The sequence below is a fragment of the Mus pahari genome, chromosome 5 (assembly GCF_900095145.1).
Source record: "Mus pahari chromosome 5, PAHARI_EIJ_v1.1, whole genome shotgun sequence".
NCBI classification, from domain to species: Eukaryota; Metazoa; Chordata; class Mammalia; order Rodentia; family Muridae; genus Mus; species Mus pahari.
Genome location: NC_034594.1, coordinates 67357779 through 67385073, shown reverse-complemented (window position 1 = coordinate 67385073; position 27295 = coordinate 67357779). Strand labels below are relative to the sequence as shown.

Below are 27295 nucleotides of genomic sequence, written 5' to 3'. Positions count from 1 at the left end.
AAAAAAAAAAAAAAGAAAAAGAAAAAAAAAGAAAAGAAAAAAGAAAAAGTAAATCAGGCCAGTCTGTGTCAACCCTGAAGCTGTCTGCTGACTGGGGTTCTGAGAGGCACCTGTGCTGATGGAGATTAACATCAGCCATTTCCAGCTAGCCTGCCTCACTGAGTAGTTCTCCCAGGTCTGTGCAGACGATCCCCTGCCTTCAGCAGAAAGCTCCAATGACTAGCTTTGGATCACTGGGGAGTGGAACCTGTTGTCTGAATGGCTGGTAGGAAACCAGGTCACACATTTGTGTGCACAGAATGAGCCAAAGCTGGGCTACCAGGCCGAGGAGAGCAAGTTCCTCAGCAGAGTGTGACAGATCTGCAGTCAGCCTCCGATGGAGGCAGGGGGAGAGGAAGCAGAGATGTCACACTGAGCCTCCGTTCTCAGCGCACCTCCCAAGAGGTCTTATCTCCCACCCCAAGGAAGAAAATGGCTCAGAAGAGGCTGGAAGGTGTTCGACTATGCAACTGAGGTCTCCCAGCCTCTGTGTACCCAATGCTCTTTTCAGTACCTCCTGGTGCCTAGAGTTCACCCTGGGGTTGCACTAGGCAGGACACGAAAGCTCACTGTGTCCACTCATTAATCAGCACCCAGGTAAGAGTAGAGCATTGGGCTGGAGAGTTGGCTCAGTGGTTAAGAGCACTTGCTGTTTTTGTAAAGGACCTGGGTTCGATTCCCAGACTTACATGGAGGCTCACCACTTCCTCAAGCAGCAGTACATGTGATGCACAGACATACATGTGGGCAAAACATGCATACAAATATGATAATAAAAATATATTAAAGTGAAAGGGTAGAGCATTGATTTCTGTTGTCTCTGGCCAAGGATCATGCTGCCTGCCCTCCTAAAAGCAAGAAGGTCCATGAAGGCACTTTCCCCTACCCATGCGTACATATACATACATACATACATACATACATACATACATACATACACACTTGCATACATATATACATACATGCATATACATACATACATATATATACATGCAATATGAATAGTTCAGAATCCCTAGTTCTGAACATTTCAACAAAAGACTTTGGGAAGGAAGGATGGACAGAAGGACAGACAAATGCATAAGAGGCTCATTTAGAGAATAAGAGCAGAAACTGGAAGCAGAGGGGTGACCTGTGGCAGGGAAAGGAAAAGATGTTCCCCACCAACTCGGCTGCTCACCCGGCCAGAGACTGTGGGGGCTGGGAGACCCTGCTCGCAGCAAAATGAAATTAAACCTTTCTAAGTACTTATAAATCAGAACCTAATGACACTGCCCCACCACCAGCCTGAGCATTGCTCTTATTACTTTGATTCACAAGCCAGGAAAAGATCCGGAATTATGCACAAATTATTGTCCCATCTTCTTAATTAACGCTGATTGCAAAATTCTTGCTAAAGTCCTTGCTAACAGACTCAATTATGTACCGCCTGAATTGATTCACCCAGATCAAGTGGAATTTATTAGAAATACACTTTCCTACAATAACATCAGATTATCTTTGAATATAGTTAAATTATTTAGGAATAAGATGGTCGCAGCGGCCGCTCCTGCTTTAGATGACACACAAATACCTAGAATTGGAATGTTTCTTTGCTTTCTGCAAGACACACACCCTAGGCGCTTATTTGTCCCAGAAGCAGGTTGAGTCACACTGTGAAGAGATGAAATGCATGTTTTAGAGCTAATGGTCCAGCTTCAAAGACATGTGGGCAGGAAGAAAAAAATCCTACCGGGTCACGTCTCCCTCCCCCCACCCCACCCCCAGGACGAACGGTTCCTGCCCGGGGAACACAGTGAAATTGCAATTAGACTAAATCAGGATATTTTCAGAATCAAAATGGAGAAACAGACTAATAAAACGGTAATGTATGCTGATGGCACCCTCCCATTAGCATCAGTGCCAAGCACGCTGGAGAGTTTCCGTTTGGGAAGAACAAAAGGGAAAGGAGGAAAATAGGAGAGAGGTTTTTCTGCCCTCCCACGATGCTGCCTTCAGCTCCCGCAATGGCGCTCTGCCTCTGAACCATTGCGAAGGCAGACTGGTATGGCGGGTACCCTCTCTGTAGCCGAGCTCTACCTTCCCAGCCCCATTTGCCCACGCCAACATCAGGACCTACACTGAGGGGGACCAAAGTGGATTATGGACGATTCAGGTCGCCTTGGACGGATGAGCAACCATCGAGAGAGGCTAGGATGATAAAGAAGGAGCACCGTAGCGGTGCGGAGCACACAGGGTATGAGATGCTGCCCGGGGCAGTGGGAAGCAAGGGAGTGAATGTCAGAGGAGAGGGGAGAGTTGGGACTGTTGTGCGAGACCAGGAGTCTGAGGCTCTTGTGCTGACATTTGTCTGAAAAAGTAGTGAGCAGCCATTAGGTAGGGGAATGGGAGCAAGTGATCTGGGAGGGGGGCGGGGGAGGGAACAAACCTGAAAATTCTTTTCCATACATAGGAAGGGTGGAAGTAGTGAGGCTGGTGCCAGAGCACACCCTGGTTCTGCTCCTCACCTCGCCCTCCCTTCCTGATTAAAACCTGAGGACTACACCATATGCCCAAGCATGTCCCCCTTCCTTGAAACTGGGGCTGATCAACAGATCGGGGGGGGGGGCGGGGGGGGGAGAGTATATCAAACCTGAAAGCACGTTGGCATAAGTTCCCAGCCTGAGGAGCAGAAAGGAAAATGAATGAAAGTAAAATGACCGTGACTGTCACATAGTATCAAAATCTGATTACACAGCCCAGCTCCAGCCCCAATGGAGCAGGAGAAAAAAAAATGATCAAAAGTCATTTTCCAGAGTGAGTGGTGAAGGATATGAATCTACAGATCTAAGCTCAGCACACCCAAGGCAGAGATGGGAGGGGAAGGTGCGCCTGGGTGTGGGCACTCGGTTACCATGGGAGAGTCACATTTAGCTTATAAAGAAGAGCAGATTCCATTGGCAAGAAAAAGTGGAAAGCATCTTTGGAGATGAGTTGTATAGCACTCCTTCCCACAAACCAGCAAAGATCCCTCTGACAGCTGTTGTTCTTTGTCAACTTATCAGACTAGCATCACCTGGTTAGATGCACCTATGGGCATGCCCACTGTGGGTGGCATCATTCCCTGGCTGGGATCCTGGACCACACAAGCGCAGAAAGGAAATGGAGCATCAGCATGCAGTCATCACCCTCTGCTTCAGACTGTGGATGTGATGTGATGGTTGCTTCAATGTCCTGTCACCTCAACTGCCCCACCACCATGAACTTTGTTTGGTCTTGGTCTGTGAACCAGAATAAGATCTTTCTCTCTTGAGTTGTTTTTTCTCACGAGTATTTTAACAAAGCAACCAGAAAAGTAACTAAGACAGTTCCTACTGCCCAAAGCAAAAGTTAGCCAATTGGCTTTATGAATAAAGTTTTATTGGCATGCAGTCACCTTCTTCATTTACAAGTCATCTCCAGCTGCTTTTATAACCCAAAGGCAGAGCTGAGTAGTTGCCATAGAGGCCATGTGGCCCATAGAACCCAAAACATTTACTGTCTGAGGTTCCACAGTGAAAGTATGGCATCCTCTATGCAACAGCACATGGTTTAAGTTTTAGGGCAAACACTGATGACCCACCTGCCCAATCCATTTCCCTTTACCTCTCAGGTATGGCTCCAAAGGCTGATTCACACTCCAGTGCTAGCCTGAGCCTGCGGGCAGCAAGTATCACTCAGGGGAGTGTTTGACACTGACATTGACTGCTAGAATCGTTAGAAACATTTGCAGCTATTTTGTGCAATAGCACAATTTCACTGGTATGATTCATGGTTGTTTTAAGTTTTTTTTTTCCCAGTAATTGTTTTTCAGTGGGTCTTGAAAAAGAATCAACTCTGTAACAAATTAGGAATCCTCCCCAAAATGAAAAAGAAATCTCTGGCCCTTCATCTCCAGTGGTTGGGAAACTACACTACACCTCAACAAGGGCGCCAGTCCTGAAACCCACCTGTCCTCTGAGACCTTCGGGCTCTCTGGGTGCTGCCAGCATATCTATTCCTCCTTCCAAGAAGTCTTGGGGTGCACAGGCAGACACTGGGGAGAGCTGGCCTCATCAATACCTGGAAAGCTTGCTTGGTGGGGATACACTGGCACAGTTCTGACCCTGCAGCTCAGGAGCCCGTGTAACTAGGCAGTTTTCCTGTCATAATACCAGTATCTCCCCGCTGGTACCTGGAACCATCTTTACTGGCTACACTGGAAAGGATCCTAGTGAGTGAGGTGTCTGTCTCCAGCTAAGTCAGATCCTGACTGCCCTGACAGCTGGGCTGTCAAGTCTTCCTTACAGGTAGGGGTTTGGGTCAGTGACAACCCTCAGCTCCAGGCCCCAGGCCCTCTGCCAGGCTGCTTTGTTTTCCATCTGGACTCCAGGATGCCACCTTTTAAATGGCACCCTCGTTCCCAGGCATCGTAGCACTGTGATTCCTTCTCAGCCAGGAATAATGGGGTTTGCTCCCCTGCAACAACTGAGGAGGAACATACACACCAGTGTAACCCCGGGCTTTTCCACCCATGCCTCGGTCCCTGAATAATTACACGTAGGCTTGTTTATTTATGAATTAATGCCTTAAGCTAGTCTTGTTCCCCAACTAGCTCATAACTCAATCCATTTATACTCTTCTATGTCTGCCACATGGCTGATTAATTCCTCTCAGTTTCATACATTCAACTTCCTCTGAGTCTGGGTGGCGAATTGTCCTGTGCCTCAGTATTTCCCAGCGTCTCTCTCTCTCTCTCTCTCTCTCTCTCTCTCTCTCTCTCTCTCTCTCTGTCTCTCTCTCTCTGTCTCTCTCTCCTGGATATCACACCTTCTACACACCTTCTAATCCTGCCTCAGTTTATTGACCATCAGATTTTTACGGACAGGAGATGCTTTTACACAGTGCATAGCGATCCCTACACACCATCTCCCCGCTGCTCTGTCAGGATGCCACCTTTGGAAGGCGCCTGTTGTGCCCTCCAGCTACTCTGACACCTTACCTTGCCGAGGTACCCGGAGCACAAATGCTTGGGCTTCTGATGATGCGGTTCCAGTTGCCGCTAATGGCTGCTTTGTCTAGCACCCTCTAAACGCACGATCCCTCAAGGCAGGGACTCCCACTATCTGCCCATACGCTTTTAGTAACTATAACATGCTTTGTATACATTAGCTCCATATGTGTGCATTTCCAGTCCAGTAGAACTGAACCCTCCATCCTCATCAACAGACTTCCAAAACTCAGTTCTCTAAGAAACTCTTTTGTGACTTAACAAGCAAGAAAACTTTTTAGTTGACATTGTATCTTTTGAGGCAGGGACTCATTTAGTTCAGACTGGCTTCCAGCTCACTATGTAGCTGAGGATGACCTTGAACTATAAACTTGAATGACCTTGAGCGGCCAGTACTCTTTCTTCTACCTCTTAAGTGCTGGGAGTGTAGGCATGTTCCATCCTACCGTTTTATGTGGTACTGGGGCATGCTAACCAAGCACTCTATCAACTGGGCTGCATGTCCAGCCCTAACTTACATTTTCCGCATGCATATGTGTGTCTGGTATGCATACGCATGTTCACATGTGTGTGGGAGCGTGTCTATGTGCAGGTGTGAGTGAATGTAGAGGACAGAGGTCAATGATAGCTATCTTCCTTGCCATCTCTTATTTTGAGGCAGACTCTCTAGATTGAACCCAGAGCTGGGGGATTCCCCTCTCTCTGCAATGGGAGTCTAGGCGGTTGGCCACGCCCACCAGGGAGGCTCTTAGGTGGGAGCCAGGGGTCTGAACTCAGGTCCTCATGCTTGCCCTTACTTGACTTTGCCACCTCTCCAGGCAGACAAATTACACTTTTAATTAGTAGGTTTGGAAATGATACATGTTTAATACTCATTTCGTTTATATAATTTTTGTGCTGGAGGGTCAGGGTTACAAGTTTTTTTGCCAATACGTCTAGGGCCGGCAAGATGAAAGTGATGAAAGTGTTTCTCTCTAGACCTGACGGCCTGAGATCTCTCCCTGGGACCCACATGATGGAAGAATAGAAGAGAGTCTCAAATGTGTCCTCTGACTTCCATGCATGACCCATAGTGCCTGCTTGGGTACCCGCTGGCCCATGCACCCACAGGCAATCATACATGTGCATACACACATATGTACACACCCTAAGTAAATAAATAAATGTGACCAAAAAAAAACAAAAAACTTTCAATAAAGTCCAAAAAATCTTCCACGTATCACACGGAATTGGCTTTAGTTGGCCCCTGCATGAAAGCCTGGGAAGGTACCCCAGGAACCTCTGGCTTCAAACAGGGCCACAGAGCTCGATCAGCACAACAATCAGACCAAGCCAGCTTCAAGAGAGCAGCATCCTGCTCCCTGTGTGAGACTCATAGAAAACAATCAGGCTGAGCATGCAATTTGTCTCAAGAGGCAGAAGCTGCAATTTCACCATGTCATTAAATCCCCAGGACAGTTGCAAAGAAAACTTGGCCTCCTTGGGAGTGGAATGCTCTGTGATAGGCTCTCCCACGCTGTCCCCAAGGTCTACAAATGTCATGCCACATGGTCCTGCATGAGGAGTCTTTTAGTGTCTCCATTCTGCACTCAGCCACAGTGGCAACTCACATTCAAGGGCACCTTTGCGTCCTGGGCAGCAAACAAGCACTCGTGGGCTGTCAGTGAGCATGGTGCTTGACCTTTGGCTGTGTTCCCATCCGTGACAGGGCTGGACCTTGTCACTTTACATTGTCTGTGCTGGGCTATGTGGCACGTAGGGAAAGTAATCGGGACAATAAGTTACAGGGGTGATTTGTTCCCTCCCCTGTATTGTGTTCCTCCACACGGAGGAAATGAGATTTCTTAATAATGTGAGATTGGTACAGATAATTTAAGTCATTATTAATAGATACACTTGATCTGAGGAAGTAAATGTTTTAATGTTTTGTTAAATGAGGTGTGCCATGTTCACATTGTCATGCAGAGGAGAGGTTAAGGCACTTTGACACTCTTCGTATTAATGTCTGTGTAACTGACTTGCCTTAGATGTGTCCCGGAAGTCTAAAATGGAGCTTTACGTACCTGCCAGACTTCCTATTTAAAACAATAATGATAAAAATAAGAGCAGACTGTGGGATGAAGGCAGGTGGCCTTCAGGAATTGCCAGCGAGAATATGATCAGAAAAGGATTGAAAACGAAGCCTGTGATCTGGCCTGTAGCTGAGACACCAACCACCAGCCTAGGGTCCAGTGGACTCTAGAAGGTATATTAGCTACTTTTCTGTTGCTATGATAAAATGCCATGACCAAAAGCACTTTATTTAGGCTTTTGCCCCAGGGGTTTGCAGGCCATAAGGATGGGGATGGTGTGGTAACAAGCGGCTGGAGCAGGAAGCTGTGAGGTCACACACGATGCTGAGAGAGCAAACTTGAAGAGGTGTAAGGCTATAAGCTCTCCAAACTCACTCTCAGTGACAGACTTCCCACAGCAGGACCCATGTCCTAAAGGTTCCATAACCTCCCCAAAGGGCACCACCAACTGGCAGCCAACTGTTTAAATCCCTGAGCCTAGGGGAGACATTCCTCATTCCTACCGCCACAGTGGCCATTTATAAAAGGAGCACACTGACTGGGCCAGCAATACAGATGAGCATGTTCAAGCAAACATGCAAAGATTCTGATGTATCACACACTAACTTCTGGCCCCTTCGACCTGTCACTTACTCAGACACTTGACCCCAGCAGGGAGCCAGGCACTTTCCAGTGGTCCAGGAAGGAAGCCAAGCCTTGGTTTTACTGAGAGCATGGGGAAATGACAGAGGCACCCTACTGCTTCAGAAGCCCTTCCCTGCATCTGGGACACAGAGGCCAGTCATGTCATCAGGCCACCCAGCACTCAGCATTCAGACCTGACTGGATTGCCCCAAGAATGCAAATATTCACTTGCTCCTTGTGAAGGGGAAGCATGAGCCTGTGTCAGCTCAGATGCAGGAAACCAAGATCCTGGCGCACCATGGAGATAGGAATCACCGCTCAAACTCCATCATGTGTGCAACCCGGGGCCATCTGAATATGGAGTTCACCGTCACTGGATCTAAAGGCAAAATAATAATAATCTCTCTCATTAGCTGTCTCCATGACAAGATGCAGTTAGAAAAGACTAATTTTTATCCCTTCTGTGGACAAAGCATCATACGTACTATTTAAATCTCAAGTACCCCTGCAATATGATATTCAGGTAAGGTGGAGAAATGGCTTCTCACTCTGTCATTCAGACAGAAGCTGGGCGTCCCTGCCTGCTTAGATTTTTCTCTTCCTCAACATCCATTCACTCTGCACTCTACCTTTCCACGTGTATAGCATTCTGCCAGGGTTTACCATACAAAGTGGTACCCTTTGCTGGATCATCTGAAGAAATAAAATTACTAAATCTGCTGACTTGGGGTAAATGAAATTCATTACTAACCCTCTCTCCAGGAGAAAACAGCATTCAGGAGCATTTCTAGGTAGGACCATCTCCCTGTTTGGTAGGGAGGGGGGAACATCACTTGCAAGAAAAGAGGGACGATTTCATGATGATGCCAGAGACTCAGACAGGAAGAGGAACTAAAGAGAATGGTCTCCTAGGGCTGTGAGGTGTGACCACCTCACTCCCATTCTCAGCGTAACTGCTAATGTGGATAAATGTTAAATGAGCAACCTAACTGGGAAACCAAGATGCTAGCCAAGAAAAGTCAGACCAACTGTGGGCCAGTGAAGAGGCAGAACCGGATGTACACAAGCTCGTGACAGGAATCAAAGTGGACCATGGGCAGCAAAGCACTGTTGCTCAGAGACTCCAGGAAGGACTCGGGGTTCTGACAGCCAAAGTAAGCGAACTTGAACCGACCCTTTGCTGACACAAGTCGGCTCTCTGCAGACATGCTTTGATGGTTTAAAATAACTCCAGATAGCTTGCTGCATCCGTGTCACCTAAATTTGGGCGCAAGCATCAGTATGCCTTTGGCACCAATTACCTCTAAGCTGGCCAACGAGAAAGTGAAGCCTCTAGAGACATAAACAGGAGGACCCAGACGGTGAGCAGCAGTCCGATAGCCCTGAGTCACAAGAAACAGGGTCCTACACGCCTGGATTTTCCCCACCAGCTTGGATCACAGACTGAATCAGCTCACTGCTCTGGCTGGCTGAGATCATTTGGAGTCAGACTGCTGCATGCTCCCCATTTCCCACCCGTATATTCACACAGATCACCTGAAGGCAGCATCTGCAGTGTCCCTAGTCAAGCATGGTCTCAACCTGACTGCAGAGAGAAGCACTCAGACAGTTCCTAGTGGTCCTGAGGTTCAGGCTGCATGCAGCCCAGCCCAGCACACGTCTTCAGGCTGGGATCCTGCCATGCTGGCTTTTGTAGCTCCTCAGGAGATTCTATTCAGCAACTAAAGTATCAGGCACTGCTCTGAGGTCTCGTGTGTGGCGCTTCTCCACCAGGAATCACTCAGTTCTTTTTAAAAGAACCATAGTTTATCATCTTCTCTGAAGTTTTCAGAATACCACCCCTCTCAGGTGGATGTGCACACACCCTTTACCTCACCCCACTGCACAGTAACAGTCACATTCCAAGTCCTGCTCACCCAATGGGCTCCTACTGACCCTCAGACCTACAACTGGCACCCATGTTTTGAAACATCCCCAGATCGATCATCTTCTTTCCTAATCCAGTAGGGGCTTTTGCAGACCTGGTGTGATGTCTGCCAGTTTAAGAAATCTCAATTTGTCCTGTATTTGAAACAAAACCACAGTCTCTGGTCCTTCTGTTTTACCGTAGTCCCTCAAGTTTTGATTAGATTTTCAGCAACTTATACACAAATTTACATTTAAAAGAAGTTGGCTTTCTGTGTGGACCAGACTTGGCAAAGAAGGCAAAGCCTGAGGGGAATCTTGGGGCTGCGCATTGGTTTTGACTGAGTTGAAAAGGATAAGGATGAGCAAGCGGGTTTACCTGCCCAGACCAGGTGTGCAGGCCAGCTGTGCAGGCCAGCTGTGCAGGGCAGCTGTGCATAGGCAGGGTCATTTAGAGATGGACGGGGTGAGGAGCCTAAGCCAGGGCACGGGGTCGGAAAGGAGTGTCACTCACACACCAGGGGGACTGCTCACAGCTTTGGGGAGGAAGACTAAGTGGCTCCTGTTGGGGGTCTTCCAAACACAAATGTCTTGTCCTGTGTAATCCTCGCAGATGGTATTTTTATCTCTGAAACCCCCAAACCTTACGAGGCACCCTAAAATGTAGCCATGTTCGGTTAACAACTCAGGGGAAGAATGGGTTGCTTTCTAGGTTGGTTGGTTTATTTAATGAAATGGTCAACAGTGCTTCTATTCTTGTAATAATAATAATAATAGCTTGTTATTATCATCATTATCATTATTATTGACCTCTGTGCCAGGTTTGTGAAGTCATCTTCATGTCCCACTTGCAAAGGTGCCCCCGTCTGCCAGGAGTTATTTTTAAAGCCCTACTCCCTAGCTACTGAATTCCAGCTCAGACTCTGAGGGAACTAAAACACACGGAGGCTAAAGTTAGCCTCGAGCACAGCTCATTTTATCCCAAGACTCACCTCTGACCCTCTTAAAAACATCCAATGAGAGATCCCAACAGGTTGGAAAGCATCCTCCAACGTAAAGTGAGGGCCAAGTTCAAGTTGCCTCATCTTGCAGCTGCGTGGGAGCCTTCGAGAAGTGGATCTGATTACACAGTCTGTTTGAGGAAAATGAGATGGTGCTGTGCCTGCACTCAAAGAAAAGAAGAACCGGAGACACATTTGTTGCTGCTGGACAGGAAGGACATATGGGGCAGAGGAGCTCATGGCCAAGCCCCTTCTCCAGCCCCACCATCTCTCACCAGTGAGCCCTCTGCCTCTCTGCACAGCCCGCATCCCTTATCTACCTGTGTGAAGGGAAGGCATCCCTGAGAGGCTAGCCAGCCAGCCATGCCTCTCTGCATCTAGCGTATCCTGAGGCTCTCCTCTGTGGAGCAATTGTGAGTCCCAGCATCACAGACAGGCTCCAGCTCTCGGGTCAACCTACGCATGCCCACCTGTGCCCATAACTAGGGTCTGTGACAAGAGCAAAGACAGGTAGGTCTAGTGTCTTTCTCGTCAGGGTGACAAAGTATTCATGAAAAGCAACATAGCAAAGGAAGGTTTGTTTAGGTTCCAAGTCTGAAGTCACAGTCTTCATGTCAGGGAAGGTCTATCAATAGAGGTGACCCTATTGTGACCTCAGGGGCATGGGGCAGCTGCTCACATCTTTTCCCCACAACCAGGAGGCGGAGAGAGATGAACACTGGTGCTCAGATCAGTTTCCCCTTTTTACTCTCTCTGGGACTCTGGCCAACAGGGTGGTGCTGCCCGTGCTAAGGGTGACGCCCTTGTAAACACACCTAGTGGTTTGTATCCATGCTGATTCTAAACCTAGTCAAGTTAACAGTGAATATTAACCATCAAAGCTCTACCCCTAGTCAGTTCGACACCCAAATGTGTCATTTCAAATCATAATATTCCACCTCTGAGCCTAAAGCTTCATTTTTATCTCATGATGCGAAGTGCGATTAGTTCATTTCTGAAAGTCTCCACAGTCTCTAATAATCCCGATTCTGTTCAAAAGTCCAGGACTGGGCAACTGGCTCAGTGGATAAAACATTTGCCACACAAGTGAGAGATCGTGAGTTCAGATCCCCAGATGCTCACGGAAAAGCCAGGCAGGCATGAGGACTGCGTGTAATCTCATATACTGAGAAAGCAGAGATGGGGGTGGGGGTGGGGGATAGCCTGGGCAAACTGGCTACCTACACCAGCTAGATTAGTGAGTTCTTAATTTAGTTCAGAGACACTGACTCAAGATAATAAAATGGAGATCGATCATTAGCATGTGCATATATGCACATACCTACATACATGCATACCCACCACAGAAGACAGAGAGATTGATCCAAAGTTCAAATTCTCATCTGAGACTCAGACTGTGTTTGTGTGCCAGGGAGTATGTGGGGGCGGGGGGCAGAGGACAACTTTGTGGAGTCACTTCTCTCTGTCTACCTTCCTATGGGTTTCAGGGATTGGGCTAGACTGTCAGGTGTATCAGACCAGCATTTATCTGCTGAGCCAACTCCGTGCTCTCACGACAAGCTCTGAACTATGAGCCTCTGAAAAATATAAAATCAAGTCTCATTCTTCCAATGTCCAATGGCTCAGAATAAACATGCCCAGTCCAAAAGAGAGGAAGGGGGAAGGGAGGAAGGGAGAGAGAGGGAAGGGAGGGGAAGGGAGGCATACAATGCAGGACCCGGCCAAAGCAGGACCAAACACCAAGTCCTGTAGCTCCGCATCTGCTGTCTGAGCTCCAGTCCAGCCCTCCAGCTCTGCTGCCTGCAGCACACATTGATTCTCCCCGGCCAGCTCTCCTGTGTGTCTGAAATCCTCCTCTGTGGGCATCCAATGGTCTGGGCATCTCCAACTTCCTGAGCTCTCCAATGCAATTTAGGCTTCCCTGCCACAGTGTTGCACAATGGCTTCTCTTCACCTCCCTTCAGAGAATCTAGCTCTGCCACGCCCTGCATGACCTTGGCTGCTTTCTAGACCTTGGCACCCGTCTCAGTGCCTTGTGTCTGGCTGGGGTCACCTGATCAAACAGTAAATAAGAGAACTGCCCAGTCTGTCGTCAGGTGGAACGCACGTGGCTGGTGTCTGCCTTTGACTCTGCACGCGCAGAGTGGCTCAGAGACAGGTAGAAACAGTCTTTGTTTCCTTAGGGGTTATCATCCATACGATCACATGGGTGAGAGAACACAGTGATATCTCAGTGGTCACATGACCGTGGTCATATCAAGTAACCATTATCACATCAGAGCCCACAGGAGTTATAAATATACTGTCGTAGAGCTCCAAGTGGAGGACAATGGAGTAATGACAATAGAAATAGCCCACTCTCCACAAAGCCAGCTTCCCCTGCTGAAGAACCCATTCTGAAAGCAGTTGCTCTGCAATGGAGAGACGACCAGAGCCAGGTGGGAGAAAGCTGCAGATCTTGCAGAAGATGAGCCAAGAGTCACAGGTCAGAGCTGGGACTCCAGAGCTTGCATTCCACGCTGCACTGCTGGCAGGAGACCTGGACCACATTCGAGTCCTCATGGACCAGTGCTTCTGGGATGCCAACACGGTATTTGAGATCAGTAACGAAGAAGAGATGGAATGGCAGGTGACATCCCTGGCCACCTTTGGGCTCTCAGGTACCCTGGTTCCTCTAAAGCTCTACTGTGCCTCTATAAGCTTCTACTAACCCTCTGGAAATGTGTGCATACTTCCTGAAGGGAGGGTACACAGACCCTGCCTTTTGCAAGTGTCTATAACCAAAGGAGGTCTGTAAACAAATTTGGTCTGGTGATGGATGAGAAGCACCCAGCTGGTGGCATTGGATGCATCTCATACCTTGAAAGCAAAGCCTTGGTTTAGCTGTTGATCTTGGCAGCTGGGGAGCTAGAGATTAGATGGAACCATAACAGGAAGCTCTGTGTGAGGTCGTTCTATGAATCGCTGAACACCACAGTACTTTGGCAATGGCTATGGCGTCCTACAGACCGTACAGTGTCAACAGAGGGAAGGACACTAGGCTTGCAGCAGACCCTCCTCTTGGAACCTAAAGAAGCCTGAAAACAAGGAAGAGGAAATAAATCCATAGATCCTTGTGTTGTGTGTGTGACAAGGGATACTCCGGACACTCCAGATGTGGCTGCTATGTGCTGAGCCATCCAGATGTACCCAGGCTTTAGGGCTGGGAGCATGTGCTAGGCACCCACCTGCTGTACACTCCTGTGTTGAAATCCACCACAGCTCTGCCAGACCATAGGAAACTGAGGATCTGTGGCCAGTGTCCCAAGTCCTAACCTGTGAGCTCTAGCAGGCTAAGAATGTGGAAAGGTGGCTCTTTAACACATTTCTGTTTAAACCTCTCACAAGCAAAGGAAATTGAACCCAAAACAGTGCCAAAGAACTGTCCGGTTTGTAACAAGAATGAAGCCTGCTGGCTGGAAGATGTCAGTCCTATGGGTCTGGCTGTACCTAGTGAGACCTAGCTGGGCATCCCGCCTTTGCCTGTCACAGACCAAGAATGTCAGCTGCTTGAATGTTAAGCCATGTTTAGTTTTTAAATCACATGCTACCCAACCCTGGAGTCACACGTGCTCAAATGGCAAACCCCAGGATGATAATTTAGCCTCTTTTTTCATCTTGTCAAAATCTAGTTCCCCGCCACCCAAAGTCTTTTGACCTTTATGCTCCACAACCTTTCCAGAACACATCTGCAGGTCAGGAAATTAGAATGTGCTGAGAGCCAAGGATCAGGGAAATGGCGGCAGTCGAGTTAATACAGCCCGAGCTCCATGAGGACCAGGGTGGCAGGGGCTCAGGGCTACCTGGATCCCCATGGTATTTTTTGCCCAGCCACCTGACTCCCCAGAGCAGAAAATAGCCTCTGGGAACATTGACTCTGAGTCTTGTCAGCTAGGCTAGGCTGGATCTAGTCGGCCCAAAGGTCTTCCTGCCCCCATCTCTTCAGCACTGGGGATTGTAAGCATGGACCACCATACCTGGATTTTGCATGTGGACTCTGGAGATCAAACCCAAGTCCTTATATTTTTATAGCAAATGCTTTACCAACTGAGTGTTCTCCCCAACCCAGAAGTTACATTTTCTTGATGGCATGAAGGACCCTCATCAGCCCAGGACCTAGGAAGTCTTAGCTCATCAGGGTGGGCATACAGAACTGGGGTTGGGAGGAGGCAGCAGAGTAGGCTGGGAACTTTTAAGACTGTGCAAGTAAAAGTAGATTCTGTGTCTTGGTAAATGCATCAAAGTAGGGGTCTGGTATGGTCCCTGGGGGAGACAGAGGGCCACTCTCCTCAGGAAGACGCACCCCACCCCTGTAATCAGACTGTCTTCCTGGGGAAAAAAAAAAAAAAAAACAACAACAAAAGAGTCCAAACCCAGGTAGACACTGCCTCCCCACCCTGCTTCCAATCCCTGAGCCTCTGAGTCCTGTTCCTTTAACCAGTGGTGACAGTCACTCCCCACCTTGCCCACCGAGCAAACAGCTAGCTCCAGGCTGGGCCTTCGGGACAAGCAGCAGAGTGGGATTCTCTGCCACACACAGGCAGGTAATTAATGAGTGTGGGCTTTCAAAACAGCCCAGCATGGGTCCCAGGAAGGAGGCTGGCCTCAGAAAGGCTCTCCTGGGCAGCTCGTTACAGCCACCTCATCGATCCTTCCATCATTACAGAAAGCCCTCTTGCCATGCGAGGGCCTGTCCCTTGATGGTATTCACGACACACACACACACACACACACACACACACACACACACAGGTGCTCCTGGCCACTAACAACCTTGTGCCTGCCTCATGAAAGCAGAGAAGTGTTCAGAGAAGTCACACACAGCATCTGTTCATTCATCCATCAAGAAAGAGCAATGCTACACATGCATGCACACACACACACATGCACGAACACACTCGCACATGCACAGCAGAACTGTGCTGCCCTTGGACAGCCACCTTCTGTAGCCGCCACTTCCAAGAACACTCAGTTTCTTCCTTGTCTTTTTCTCCAGCAGGCCTCCTTGATGGGGTTAGTCTGTTTGCTTCTTTTTAATGATGAAGGGGTAGGTGACAAAGGTTAGATCCGGAAAATTCCACGGCCCTCCTCTTAATCACCCCCAATCCAGTGATCCCTTCTGCACTGAGATTACATCATACATACATACATACATACATACATACATCCTATCCCGTCTATTCTTCCTCCTGGCCTTTAATTCTAATTTACAAGATTTCCAGTCCCCCCCTTACCTACCCACTCCCCCTCCCCCACAACTGAAAGCTCCCTCCTATGTCACAGAAATGGGACCTATCTCCTCCGGTGTAGCGCTCCCAGCCTCTTCCTCTTCTTTCTCCATGGATACTGTCTTTTCCTTCGTGTGTCTTTCTGCTCTCTGGGGTTTACATCTCTAACTATACTTCCAAGTGTCTCTCGTACACATGCACCTGGTACTTAGCTCTAAGATAGGGTTTCACCCTCTCCAGCCTCAGCAAAGGGCTTACCCCACCCCGGTTCTTCCATTTGTCCCACTCACCTTATACCCTGTCCCCTTCCTCCCAGGCCTCTGGACCCTGGAGTACAAACGGGAGCTCACCACACCACTGTGCATCGCTGCGGCCCACGGCCACGAGTCCTGCGTGAGACACCTGCTCAGTCGCAAGGCTGATCCCAACGCCAGTCCCGGAGGTCGTGGTGCCCTACATGAGGCCTGTCTCGGGAGCTATACCACCTGCGCCCGCCTGCTGCTGCAGCACGGAGCAGACCCAGATCTGCTCAACTCCGAGGGCTTAGCACCCCTGCACCTATGCCGCACACCCACCTCGCTTGGGTAAGACGCGCTCCGCATCTCCGCGCTCTCGCATCTCCACCGACTGGTCCAGGGACCCACATTGGAGGTCTTAGGCCTAGACTCAAGTTTGGCCCTTGGCCACATGATCCCGGATCCGGGTCCATACTTACTCCTTTTCCAGACCATTGACTCAGGAAGGGACCCTGACCCCACTTACCAGACTGGGTACCTGTCTATCCCTAGCCCCCAAGCGGGAGATTTCCTGAATCTGGTCCCAGGGGCAGGATCTATGTGTTCTGGTGCCCAATTCTGGCTGGGATCGCTTTAGTCCTCAAGCCAGACATCAGTCCGTCTCCAGGCCCAGGACCCTAAGTCTACTCCCCACAGCAGAGACCCTGCAGGATCCTGGTCCCCAGGCTTGGGATTCTGACCCTAATTCCCGGCCAGTGATTCTGACCCACAGCCCCAGGCTGGGATCTTTCAAGCCCATGCTGGGATCTGTCTGAGGTCTGACCCTAGTCCCCAGGCCATGAACCCCGCCCCACCGGCCGCTGGACCCTCCCAGACCCGCCCCGCCGGCCGGGCCCCGGGCGGGTTAATTAGCGCTTGATTGCGAGCGCGCGGGGCGCCACGCCGCGGTAATGAGCCTCTGATCACGGCCCGCAGACGTGGTGCTGAAGAATGCTAAAAGGCCACTGGCGGGGTTGGAGGCTGAAAAATTAGGGTTTTTAATGATAATTTTATGCAGAATAATTGTCACAGTGTGACATAAATGGTTAGCTTCTCGGGCGGGAGCTTCCGAGGCCCACAAGGACCCCACCCGCCCGGGTCGAGCTGCCTGGGGTGGAGAGGATCAAAGGGGCCCCAGCGACCTTGGTGCTACTGTTTGGCGTTTTCTGCCAGGGAAACGTTGTATCATCTCAACATTTCTTTTCGAAGGTTCTAGCCCTTACTCTTGCTTTATAATTGCTTGGCTGCTTTCTACGTAGTAGTTTTAACATAAAATCACTATATCCCACTCTTGGATGTTACTGGGGTCCGCTGCTCCTCACCTGCCCAAAGTTACTATGGTCTCCTGCCCCTTGGAAGCGTGCAGCAAGCAGGCAGGGATGCTAGGTGCCAGGTCCAGAGTAGACTTGCCTGAGAGGCTCTCAGACTCCCAGCATCTTGAAAGTAACAAAGCCCCTGCAATATTTTCAAAGCAGAGGCCCCAGCCTGTGAAGGGCATCAGTCAGTCGCACGTGTTTAAAAAGTCCAAAAAGTTCTAAAATCTCTTATTTAGTAGAATGTACCATTGTCCAGGCAGTGATGGCTCACACACCTTTAATCCCAGCGAAAGACAGAGGCAGGAGGAATTCTTGCGTTGGAGGCTATCCTGCTCTACAGAGTGAGTTCCCAACCCAGCCAGGGCTACCCAAAGGAAACCCTGTCTCAAAAAAAAAAAAAAAAAAAAAAAAAAAAAAAAACAGAAACTCAAAAAATGAAGAAGAAAAAAAACAACGAACAAACAAAACATCATCAACAAAAATGTGCTATTTACTTTCTTGTTCTCGACATAATTCTTCTGGGATACGCCCATGTTGCCGTGGGGATCCCACAGTTCGTTCCCTTTTCGAGCTAAGTAGTATTCTGTGGTGTGGATATACGACAGTGTGGTTTATCCGTTCCTAACTGAAAGAAAGATATTTGAACCCCTGAAGGGATGTAATTCAGGGTAGGGCACTTGGCTAGTATTTGTGAGGCTATGAGTTCAATCCTAGTTACTGTGATCAATGGATAGACAGACAGGCAGGCAGGCAGACAAATAAAAGAATGAAAGACATTTGATTGTTTCCAGTTTGGGGTTGTTGCAGATCAAATATCTCTGAGTGTTGTGCCCTTTTATAAACCTTTATTGCTTTTGGATAAACCTATGGTCCCAATAACTAGCCATTCTGGTGAGATTAAGAAGGTAACGTTTAAGTTACTACCACACTGGTTTCTAATGCATTCCCTTTAGCCATGTGGCATTTGAGTCGGGGACATGTAGACAATCACAGGGAAGCAAAACACTGTAGCTCCAGTCTGCGTTTCCCCAACTATATCACTCTTTCCCAATTATTCTGAACTTATCCAAAGATATTTAATCCATCCTTGTCTGCCATTGTATTCCTCTCAGGTGAGCTATCTGTTTAGGTCCTTTGCTCAGATGTTAAATTCAGTTGTTTCCATATTAAAGCCTCAAGATCTCTTTATATATTGAAGGTACAAGGCCCTCATTATGTGTGAGATTAACAACCACCATCTCCCAGCCTCCATCTTCTGTTTTCTTCTCTTAACAGTATCTATGAGGAATAGAAGTTTTTCCTTTGGATAAAGTTCAATTTGCCAAATTTACTCTTTTGGGAGTATGTCTTGGGTTGTTTTATCTAGAATTTCTTTGCTTGACCCAAGTCCACAGAAGTTTCCTCTGTTTCGTCTACAGACTTAAATCTTACAGTCCTACATTAAAATCTGTACGGATTCATTTTGCCCAGGCTGCAACCACCTTGTGCTGTAACTTTGAGGCCAAGGCAACTCCAGACAATTACTTTGTCTGCCAGTTTCTCCAGAAACAGACTAGACAAAAGCCTGCTAATGGTGTGAGGTTGAGCATTCTGAACCTGGCTGCAGGGGTGTGCTGGCTCGGGCGGGATATTAGCTCAGGTAAGTTAGATCCATGCTGGCTGCAGTGAACTCACAATGGTCCTCTCCCAGGGAGCCAAACTCCTTTTGCTGCCTGGAGGGATGGCGCATGCCTTTAACACCAGCACTTGGGAGGCAGAGGCAAATGGATCTCTGTGAGTTCCAGGACAGCCAGGGCTACACAGAGAAACCCTGTCTAGAAAAAAACAAAGAGATCACAGTTCACTTCACTTCATAGATGCCCCCTCCCACCCCCAGAAACTTGCACTGTGTGTAGATGGGAGCTGCCTCATGGCACTGTGACCTACTGTCCTATGCCAGGACTGAGCTGATCCCACCCCAACCCCCAACCTCCTGCAAAAAAAATCTAACCCGTCTTGAGTTCTTTTCTTAATAGATTGTGAGGCGTAATTGAAGTCACTAGTTGGTTTCGGGACTTTTCCAACTGTCCCGGCAGGGGTTTCTCTGGCTTTTCCTCACGTGTTTACTCTGAGGCACACCCATATTGCTATGATCCATCCTTTCTCAGGCTGAGTGATAGGCTGTGGTGGTGTGGAATACTGCAACAGCAGAGGGTCAAACCTGCTGCTGTCAAAGACGCTTCCTCTCCCCACTCCCTTGCCTTTGCAAATTGCCCCAAAGAAATCAATTAATCAAGACCGAGTAGATGGCTTTCATCATCAGTGCTAATATTTAAAGCCAGGCACAATGACATGCACTTATTTTCCTTAATTATTTCTTTTATTTTTTGAAATTGTAATACAATTATATAATTTCTTTCTCCCTTCTTCCCTCCAAATGTTCCAACATGCACTTACAATCCTGGCCCTGGGGAGGCAAAGGCATATGGCTCCCTAGAGCTCCCTAGCCAACCATCCTCACTTATTCAGTGGGCTCCTGGCCCAATAAAAACCCCTGTTCAAAAAAGGAGATGGGGAGGCAGACACTGGTGGAACACAGTCTTAATCCCAGCACTCAGGAGGCAGAGGCAGGTGGAACGCTGAGTTCAAGCCAGTCTGTTTTACAGAGTAAGTTCCAGGACAGCCAGGACTACACAGAGAAATCCTGTTTCGAAAGCACACACACACACACACACACACACACACGCGCACACACACACACACGCACACACACACACAGGGACAGTTCCTAAAGAACACTGAAGGTTGACCTCTGACCTCTACAAACAATCACACACAGATATAAACCAAGTGGCTGTTCATATCTGGTGTCATTTCTAGACTCTCACCAAGCACACCACAATGAGCCAATCGGTTGCACAAACACTGAGAGGAAGAGCTGCCATGGCAACTCCATACAGTCCTTGTCTCACATTCCAGACTACAGAGGTGGATGACATCCATGTGAATAGAAGGATGCCTCACTGCAAGCAACCACATCTAAGCTCCCCTCCCTGGAGCAGCTTTTGTCTGTAGCTCTGATCTGAGGGAGCGAGGAAAGAAACCTCCTGTGAACCCAGGAAGGACAGGAACCAGCCCCATGGTTGCCACCAGGGAGGCAAGTGGCTGTGTGGTGATAGGATTCAAGAAGAGAGCATGATGTTCTACTAAGACTCCGTCTTGCAGTCAGTCAAACAGATAATGTGGCTAATATGGCCACACACAAGATGACCAGAGTGGAAGAGACATCCCCTCAAAGATCTATTCATCTATTTTCCCACCAATACACATTGCCTTGACTGTTGTAACCGTGTAATAGAACTTAAGGTAAGAGTAAGCCCTCAGAGGGCTGGAGAGGTGGCTCAATGGTGAAGAGCACTGGCTGCTCATCCAAAGAAGGCAGGTTCAATTCCCAGCACCCATATGGCATTTCACAACTGTCTGTGATTCTAGTTCCGGGAGATCAGATGCCCTCACACAGACAGACATGGAGATAGAACACCAATGCACATAAAATCTCAACTTAAAAATAAAGACCAAGCCCTCAAACATTATTTTCAAAGCTGTTTTGGCTGTTGTAACTCATGTGCATGTCATCTGGGTGTGGCTTTTTCTTGGTGAGAGGATTCTCACTATAAACTCATGCTGTTTCCTAAACAGAGGTAAGTTATTTCTCTTCTTAAGCAAGCTTTCATAGAGCTTCGTCTCTTCCAGCTAAGTAGTCTAATTTGCTGCCATGAGGTTAACTCTTATTTTTTATACTGGCTGCCAATTGTTATATTACCTCCCTCATTCACGAGGTTGGGGTGCATCCCACCCCCATCAGTCTCCTTCCGACCTCATCGACCCTCCCTCATTCATGAAGTTGGAGTTTCCCAGGTCACCAGTAGTTTTGTTTGTGATTTCACTGAACTTCTCTGCTATTTTTTTAATTCTCCTCTCTATTATTTTTCTGTTCTCTGCTTCATTGACCCCTGCAGAGTTTTCTGCTGTTTTCCTTTCTTGCTTGCATTGAGTCTCATTTGCTTATCTTTTACAAATGTATTTAAATATATGCTAAAGTCATTGGTTTGAATATTATTTTTCAAACGTAGACTTTCAGGGCTCTACAAGTCTTCCTATATACTGTCCTTAGATACTACAAGTCTTCCTGTATACTATCTTTATTCTTCTTTCATTGAGACATGATCTCACTGTGACTGGCCTGGAACTCTAAGACAGATCAGACTGACCGTAAACACACAAGATCCACTTGCCTCTACCTCCCAACTTAATCAAAAGGATTTGGAAATTGTACTTTGCATGAATTTATAAATTCATCAAGACTTATTTTCTAATCCAAAATATATCTCTCCTGGTAAATGCCTTCGTGTACTTCAGTCTGTATTTGGCTGTTGTGTGATTCAGCGTCCTAGGAAAGTCAGTCACATCAATTTCCCTAGGCCTACCAATACTTCTGAGTACCTAGTTCACTTTCTTTACTTAGTCAAGTCATTGAAGAGGGAGTTAAACTCTCTCTGTATGGTTACTGTGTGACTGGATTGTGCCTGTGTGCTGCATGTATGCAGTGCACAGAGAGGCCAGAAAAGGGCATTGGGAATGTCCTAGGTACTGGAGCCACAGATGGTTGTGAGCCACCATGTGGGCAGTGGGAATTTAACACAGGTCCTCTGAAAGAACCAGTGCTCTAAACCTTGTCTGATATTAAAAATAGCTACTTTAGAAGGCTGAGAGCAGAAAAAATTAGTCTTCCCTAAGGATAATGCCCCCCAATTGCTTATCCAATAACAAGTGTCCAGCCTTGAAAATTTATATATATATATATTATATATATATATTATATATATATATATATAATATATATATATATATATATATATATATATAAAAGCACCTTTCTGAAGGTGCGGCTGGGAAGTCCAAGACAGAGATACCGGCAGAGGCAGATCTGGGGAGGGCTCTCTCTGCTCCCAGCGTTAGACTTGGCTGTTGCATATTTATGTGGCATCAGAGGCAGAAGATACAGAAGCAACGAGCTCACTCCCCTCCAGGCCTGCTTTTATACGCACTGCCTGTGCCTGTGACCAGAGAGCTTAAGACCTAATCACTTCCTAAATCCATCCATTGCCTCTTCATACTTTTCCACTGAGGATGAAATTTAAGGTGAATCTTGGAGACACACACTCTTTTCATGGGGCATGGGCAAGGCAGTTTAAGCTAAATAATAAATAAAGCAGAATTTTAGGCAGGACTATGAAAACAGCTGACTTAGAACCCCTCCAGTGTCAACGATCAAGCTGAAAATGCTGGCAATTCCACTGAACACCTCTACAATAACGTAGCCCACTACCTTAAAGGATAAAAAGTTAATAGGTGTCAGAAGGGACTTGAGGGCGCAACCAGGCTTTTCTTCTCTAAAGAGTCCTTCTAAAGGCAAGACTCTGAGGAGGTCTGGCTCCAAGGAGTATAAACATTGTCACTTTGACAAAAAAAAAAAAAGTTACTTTCTCTGGGATCTTTAATACATAGTCAATTTTAGGTCATCCTTGGTGGTTTTTTTTACCTCACAGTAGCGAGAAGGTCGATGACCCACATACAGAGCCATTTGCTTTCCTCTGTCTTCTGACAATGCTCCTCATACCAAGGGACCCAGCTCTGCCCCATCTCCTGTCAGTCTGCAATTCTCCATGGGCACAGAACTTGAAAACCTTTGAGTCTCTGAGTTCTTGAGATTTAAAAAGAAAAAAAATTATCTGTGCTTCCTTCAGAGCAGCAACCTTCAGAATTCGGGATTCAGAACACGAAAGGGGATATGAGACCTTTAATCTAGTGGCTGTTTGAAGAGACTTTTTTTTCCAAAAAAGAAAAGTTTCAGTAAAGTTCCTGTTTCCCACCTTGCAGGCTGCATGCCAGCATCGCCCTGTTTGTTATCAGAGTAACCCCACCCCATCCCGACCCTATTCGCCCCCCCCTTTTGACTCTCAGCGATTAAAACCATCAATGGTTTCTGCGGTCCCTGACTCTTGTCCTTGGCCCCACCTTGATTGAAGCAAAGTCAGGAGGACTTGCTTCCTCCGTGAAATATATTAATAAGAAGCACACTGGCTCAGTTTTTTTTGTTCCAGGTGTGTCAGTACTAAGTGAAAGATAATTTGTAAGACAAAATTGGACCTGTGAATGTAGCCAGTTGAGGTGGGGGGCAGACATCATTGAAGGAAATCATTACGGAATTCTGTTCCAGTTCTAGCCTGGCAGGTGGGACTATCTGAGCAGAGGGAAATGGTATGCAGGCATCCCTTGGTATCCATGCAGGGCTAGTGCCAGGGTATCCATGGGTACCCAGAATCTGAAGATGCTAAATAAAGTCTGATATATGAAAGGCCTCAAATTTTAATGGAAGCCACATACATCCTCTGGGATATTTTAAATCACCTCTAGATTCTTAGAATGTCTAAGGCAATGCAAGTGTAGTGTAAACCATTAGTGTGAGGTAGAGCCAGGACCTGAAGACAGACAAGCATGTGCAGGCAGTGCTGAAAGATCACCTCTCCAAATCCTGCCTGTGTCCCAAAGTAATTCCACTCAGCTCCATCATTAATATCCAATCCTGTTCCACCACAGGCTCAGCTTGAGCTACCCCCTGAGGGCATCACCTGCCAAGGTCCTCAGTTTTCTGCTTCTCCCTGTATTTGTTTTGTTGGGTTTTTGTAGTTGTTAGATTTTTGTTGGTGGTGGTTTTGGGGTTTGGGGTTTGGGATTTTTGGTTCCTGTTTAGGGGTTTTGCTGTTGTTGTTGTTGTTTATTTGGTTGGTTGGTTTTGGGTTTTGTTGTTTTTGTTTTTTGGGTTTTTTTTTTTTTCCTGAGGCAAGGGTTCTCTGTGTAATCCTGGTTGTTCTAGAATTTACTCTGTAGACCAGGCTGGCTCGAATTTAGAGAAGATCGACCTGCCTCAGTCTCCCAAGTGCTGGGATTAAAGAGGTGTAGGCCACCACTTGTTTGTTTTCTGTTGTTGCAATAAAATGCTGACCAAAACCAATTTGAGGAGGGATAGGTTTACTTAACTTAAAGATCACAGTCCATCACTGAAGGAGATCGGGGCAGGAACTCAAGGCAGGAACTAAAGCAGAGACCATGGAGGAACACTGCTCATTGGCTTTCTCTCATGGTCTACTCAGCCTGCTTTCTGATACAACCCAGGACTAGCCCAGATTGGCCCCGCCTACAGAGGGCTGGGCCCTCCCACGTACCTCATTGAACAAGAAAATGCTACCGTAGGCTTGCCTACAAACCAAACTGATGGAGGGTTTTCTCAGTTGAGGATCTTCCTTCCCTGGTTATTCTCTCTAGTTTGTGTCAAATTGGCAAAACTAAGGAGCCAACTTCCCGGGTAGGTCTTATTACCGAGAAACCAGGGCAAATCAAAGCTCGTCCCTCTAGACCAACGCCTAGGGAGAGGCCTCATACAGCATCCTGGTTGCCAAGGAAATGCAACTTAAAACCGCAATGAAACAGTCTCCATTTCATGCCGATTATAATTCAAAACAAACAAAACCCTGGCTGTTATGTAAAACGCTACAATTTCTTTAGAAAACTGCCACTTTCTTATAACATTAAATATGGAACCACCCGTTATCCACTTCTAGGGCTCTAGCTAAGGAAAATGAGGACATATATCTGCAGGAAGATATATACACAGATGATCACGGCAGTTCTCTTTAGAATAATCCGAGAGTCGAGACGACACCTGTGAACACTGACAGAAGGCTGTATTTTAAATATGGGCTGCCTGTGCAATTGATTGCTTTGTACGCAAAGCGACGTGGGTGCAAAGACAGGTGCAAAACCATGACAGAACCTCAGAAAGACAAAAGTAGACACTGAGAGACATCAGATCAGCAGCAGGGATGGCTGAGTGGTCCTTGGGAGCTGGAGATGGTGTGCTTGGTGTCGATGAACTGATTTTTTGAGTGGATTCTTTTGTCTAAGTCCACTCAGGTGCAGTCTTAGGACCTATGTGTTTTTCCCTGCGTGAGTTTACTTCAAAGGTCTTCAGTCTTGTTTCGTTATCAGCCTCTCTCCACCCTGCCACTTTTCTCTCCTCTCACTCTGATGCCTTTGGCTCTCCTCTCACTCTGATGCCTTTGGCTCTCCTCTTTATCCAGAGTATTAGGATCAGGGGAGGAGCAGGAGAGGGGGGGGAGGGGAAGAGGAGGGGGAGAAATGCTGTTTATTTTATTTTATTTTATTTTTTGGAAGAAAGGATATTAGAGAGGTTTCTAGATCATATATTACCTAGTGACCCATGTGCAGTGTCTTACTCAGGGTTTCTATTCCTGCACTAAACATCACCACCAAGAAGCAAGTTGGGGGAGGAAAGGGTTTATTCAGCTTACACTTCCACATTGCTGTTCATCACCAAAGGAAGTCAGGACTGGAACTCAAGCAGGTCAGGAAGCAGGAGCTGATGCAGAGGCCATGGAGGGATGTTACTTACTGGCTTGCTTCCCCTAGCTTGCTCAGCCTGCTCTCTTTTAGAACCCAAGACTACCAGCCCAGGGATGGCACCACCCACAATGCCCCCCCCCCAATCACCAACTGAGAAAATGCCCTACAGCTGGATCTCATGGAGGCATTTCCTCAACTGAAGCTCTTTTCTCTGTGATAACTCCAGTCTGTGTCAAGTAGGCATACAAAACCAGCCAGTACATGCAGGAAAATGAAGAGTCCCTTTTTGAAACTGTTTTTCACTCAATTATGTCTCCATTTGCCAAGGTACAGGGGTCTGTGTACAATCTAGGGGACAGTTGGCCCCCAAATATCACCATCCACTGTAATCATCTAATACCAGAAAAAAAAAAAAAAAAAAAAAAAAAAAAAAGCGTAACAATAGCCATTGCTCTGAGACAGTCGATGAGAGTACAAACAGCCAAGCAGGTTCTTGTTGCTTCCTCTGCCCCGCAGGCTCTTTCCACTGATCTCAGCCTTTTCTACTGTGAACCCCTGTGCATCCCCAGAGGGAGGGAGGGAGAGGAAAGTGTACAGGGTAGGGTGGTAAGTTTCCAGAGACAACCCTGGGCAGAAGGTCCAGAGAAAAAAAGATAAAAACTGTTCTTCTATTGATCTCGGGGTATGGCTTCCCGTCCTTCACGCCAAGCTGGCTCAGAAATCAGCCAATGGAAGGGACCCTTTCTCTACTGCATGGCTACATTTCCCCGCTCCAGTCCTTCTCGGGTTTTCTCCCCGAGGCCGGTACACACAGCTTCCAGGCAGCGCTTGCGCTTCTGCTACCCTTCCCCCAGGGCTCTGCCTGCAGCCCAGTTTTTACCATGCTCGCCCACTTAAAGAAGGGTCCACAGTAATAACTGGGATCCCATTTGACCAGCTCCTAAGACCCACCACCCTCCTGGACACGGTTATCATGAAGCCACTTCTGCATGTCCAGGGAGGCCCTGTGGCAATTGTGCGAAATGGCGGGATGCGAGTAACGTCCAAGGACTCAAGGGGCATCCAGCAGGAGTTGCCCATAAACAGTATTACTGCCCAAGTACTCAGAAGCAAAGTCTGTCTGCCCTTATCTCCATCAAAAGGCGACTTTTTTTTTCTTTTTTTTTATTATTATTATTTTCTTTATTTACATTTCAAATGCTATCCCGAAAGTTTCCTATACCCCTCCCCCCACCTCTGCTCCCCTACCCACCCACTCCCACTACTTGGCCCAGGCCTTGCCTTGTGCTGGGTCATATAAAGTTTGCAAGACCAAGGGGCCTCTA

At 47.5% G+C, this 27295-nt stretch overlaps 1 protein-coding gene across 2 annotated transcripts in view; it reads left to right on the top strand.

Moving 5' to 3' along the window:
* The window catches only part of Asb18 (ankyrin repeat and SOCS box containing 18), a 57372-nt gene that overhangs the window by 4522 nt on the left and 25555 nt on the right, over positions 1-27295 (top strand). The window contains exons 2-3 of one of the 2 annotated variants that reach the window (XM_021199155.2): positions 13184-13309; positions 16233-16500. In XM_021199155.2, coding sequence (XP_021054814.1) covers positions 13184-13309; positions 16233-16500 — 394 coding nt within the window. The remainder of the gene's footprint in view (positions 1-13183; positions 13310-16232; positions 16501-27295) is intronic. The other variant, XM_021199157.2, reaches the window with a different exon arrangement.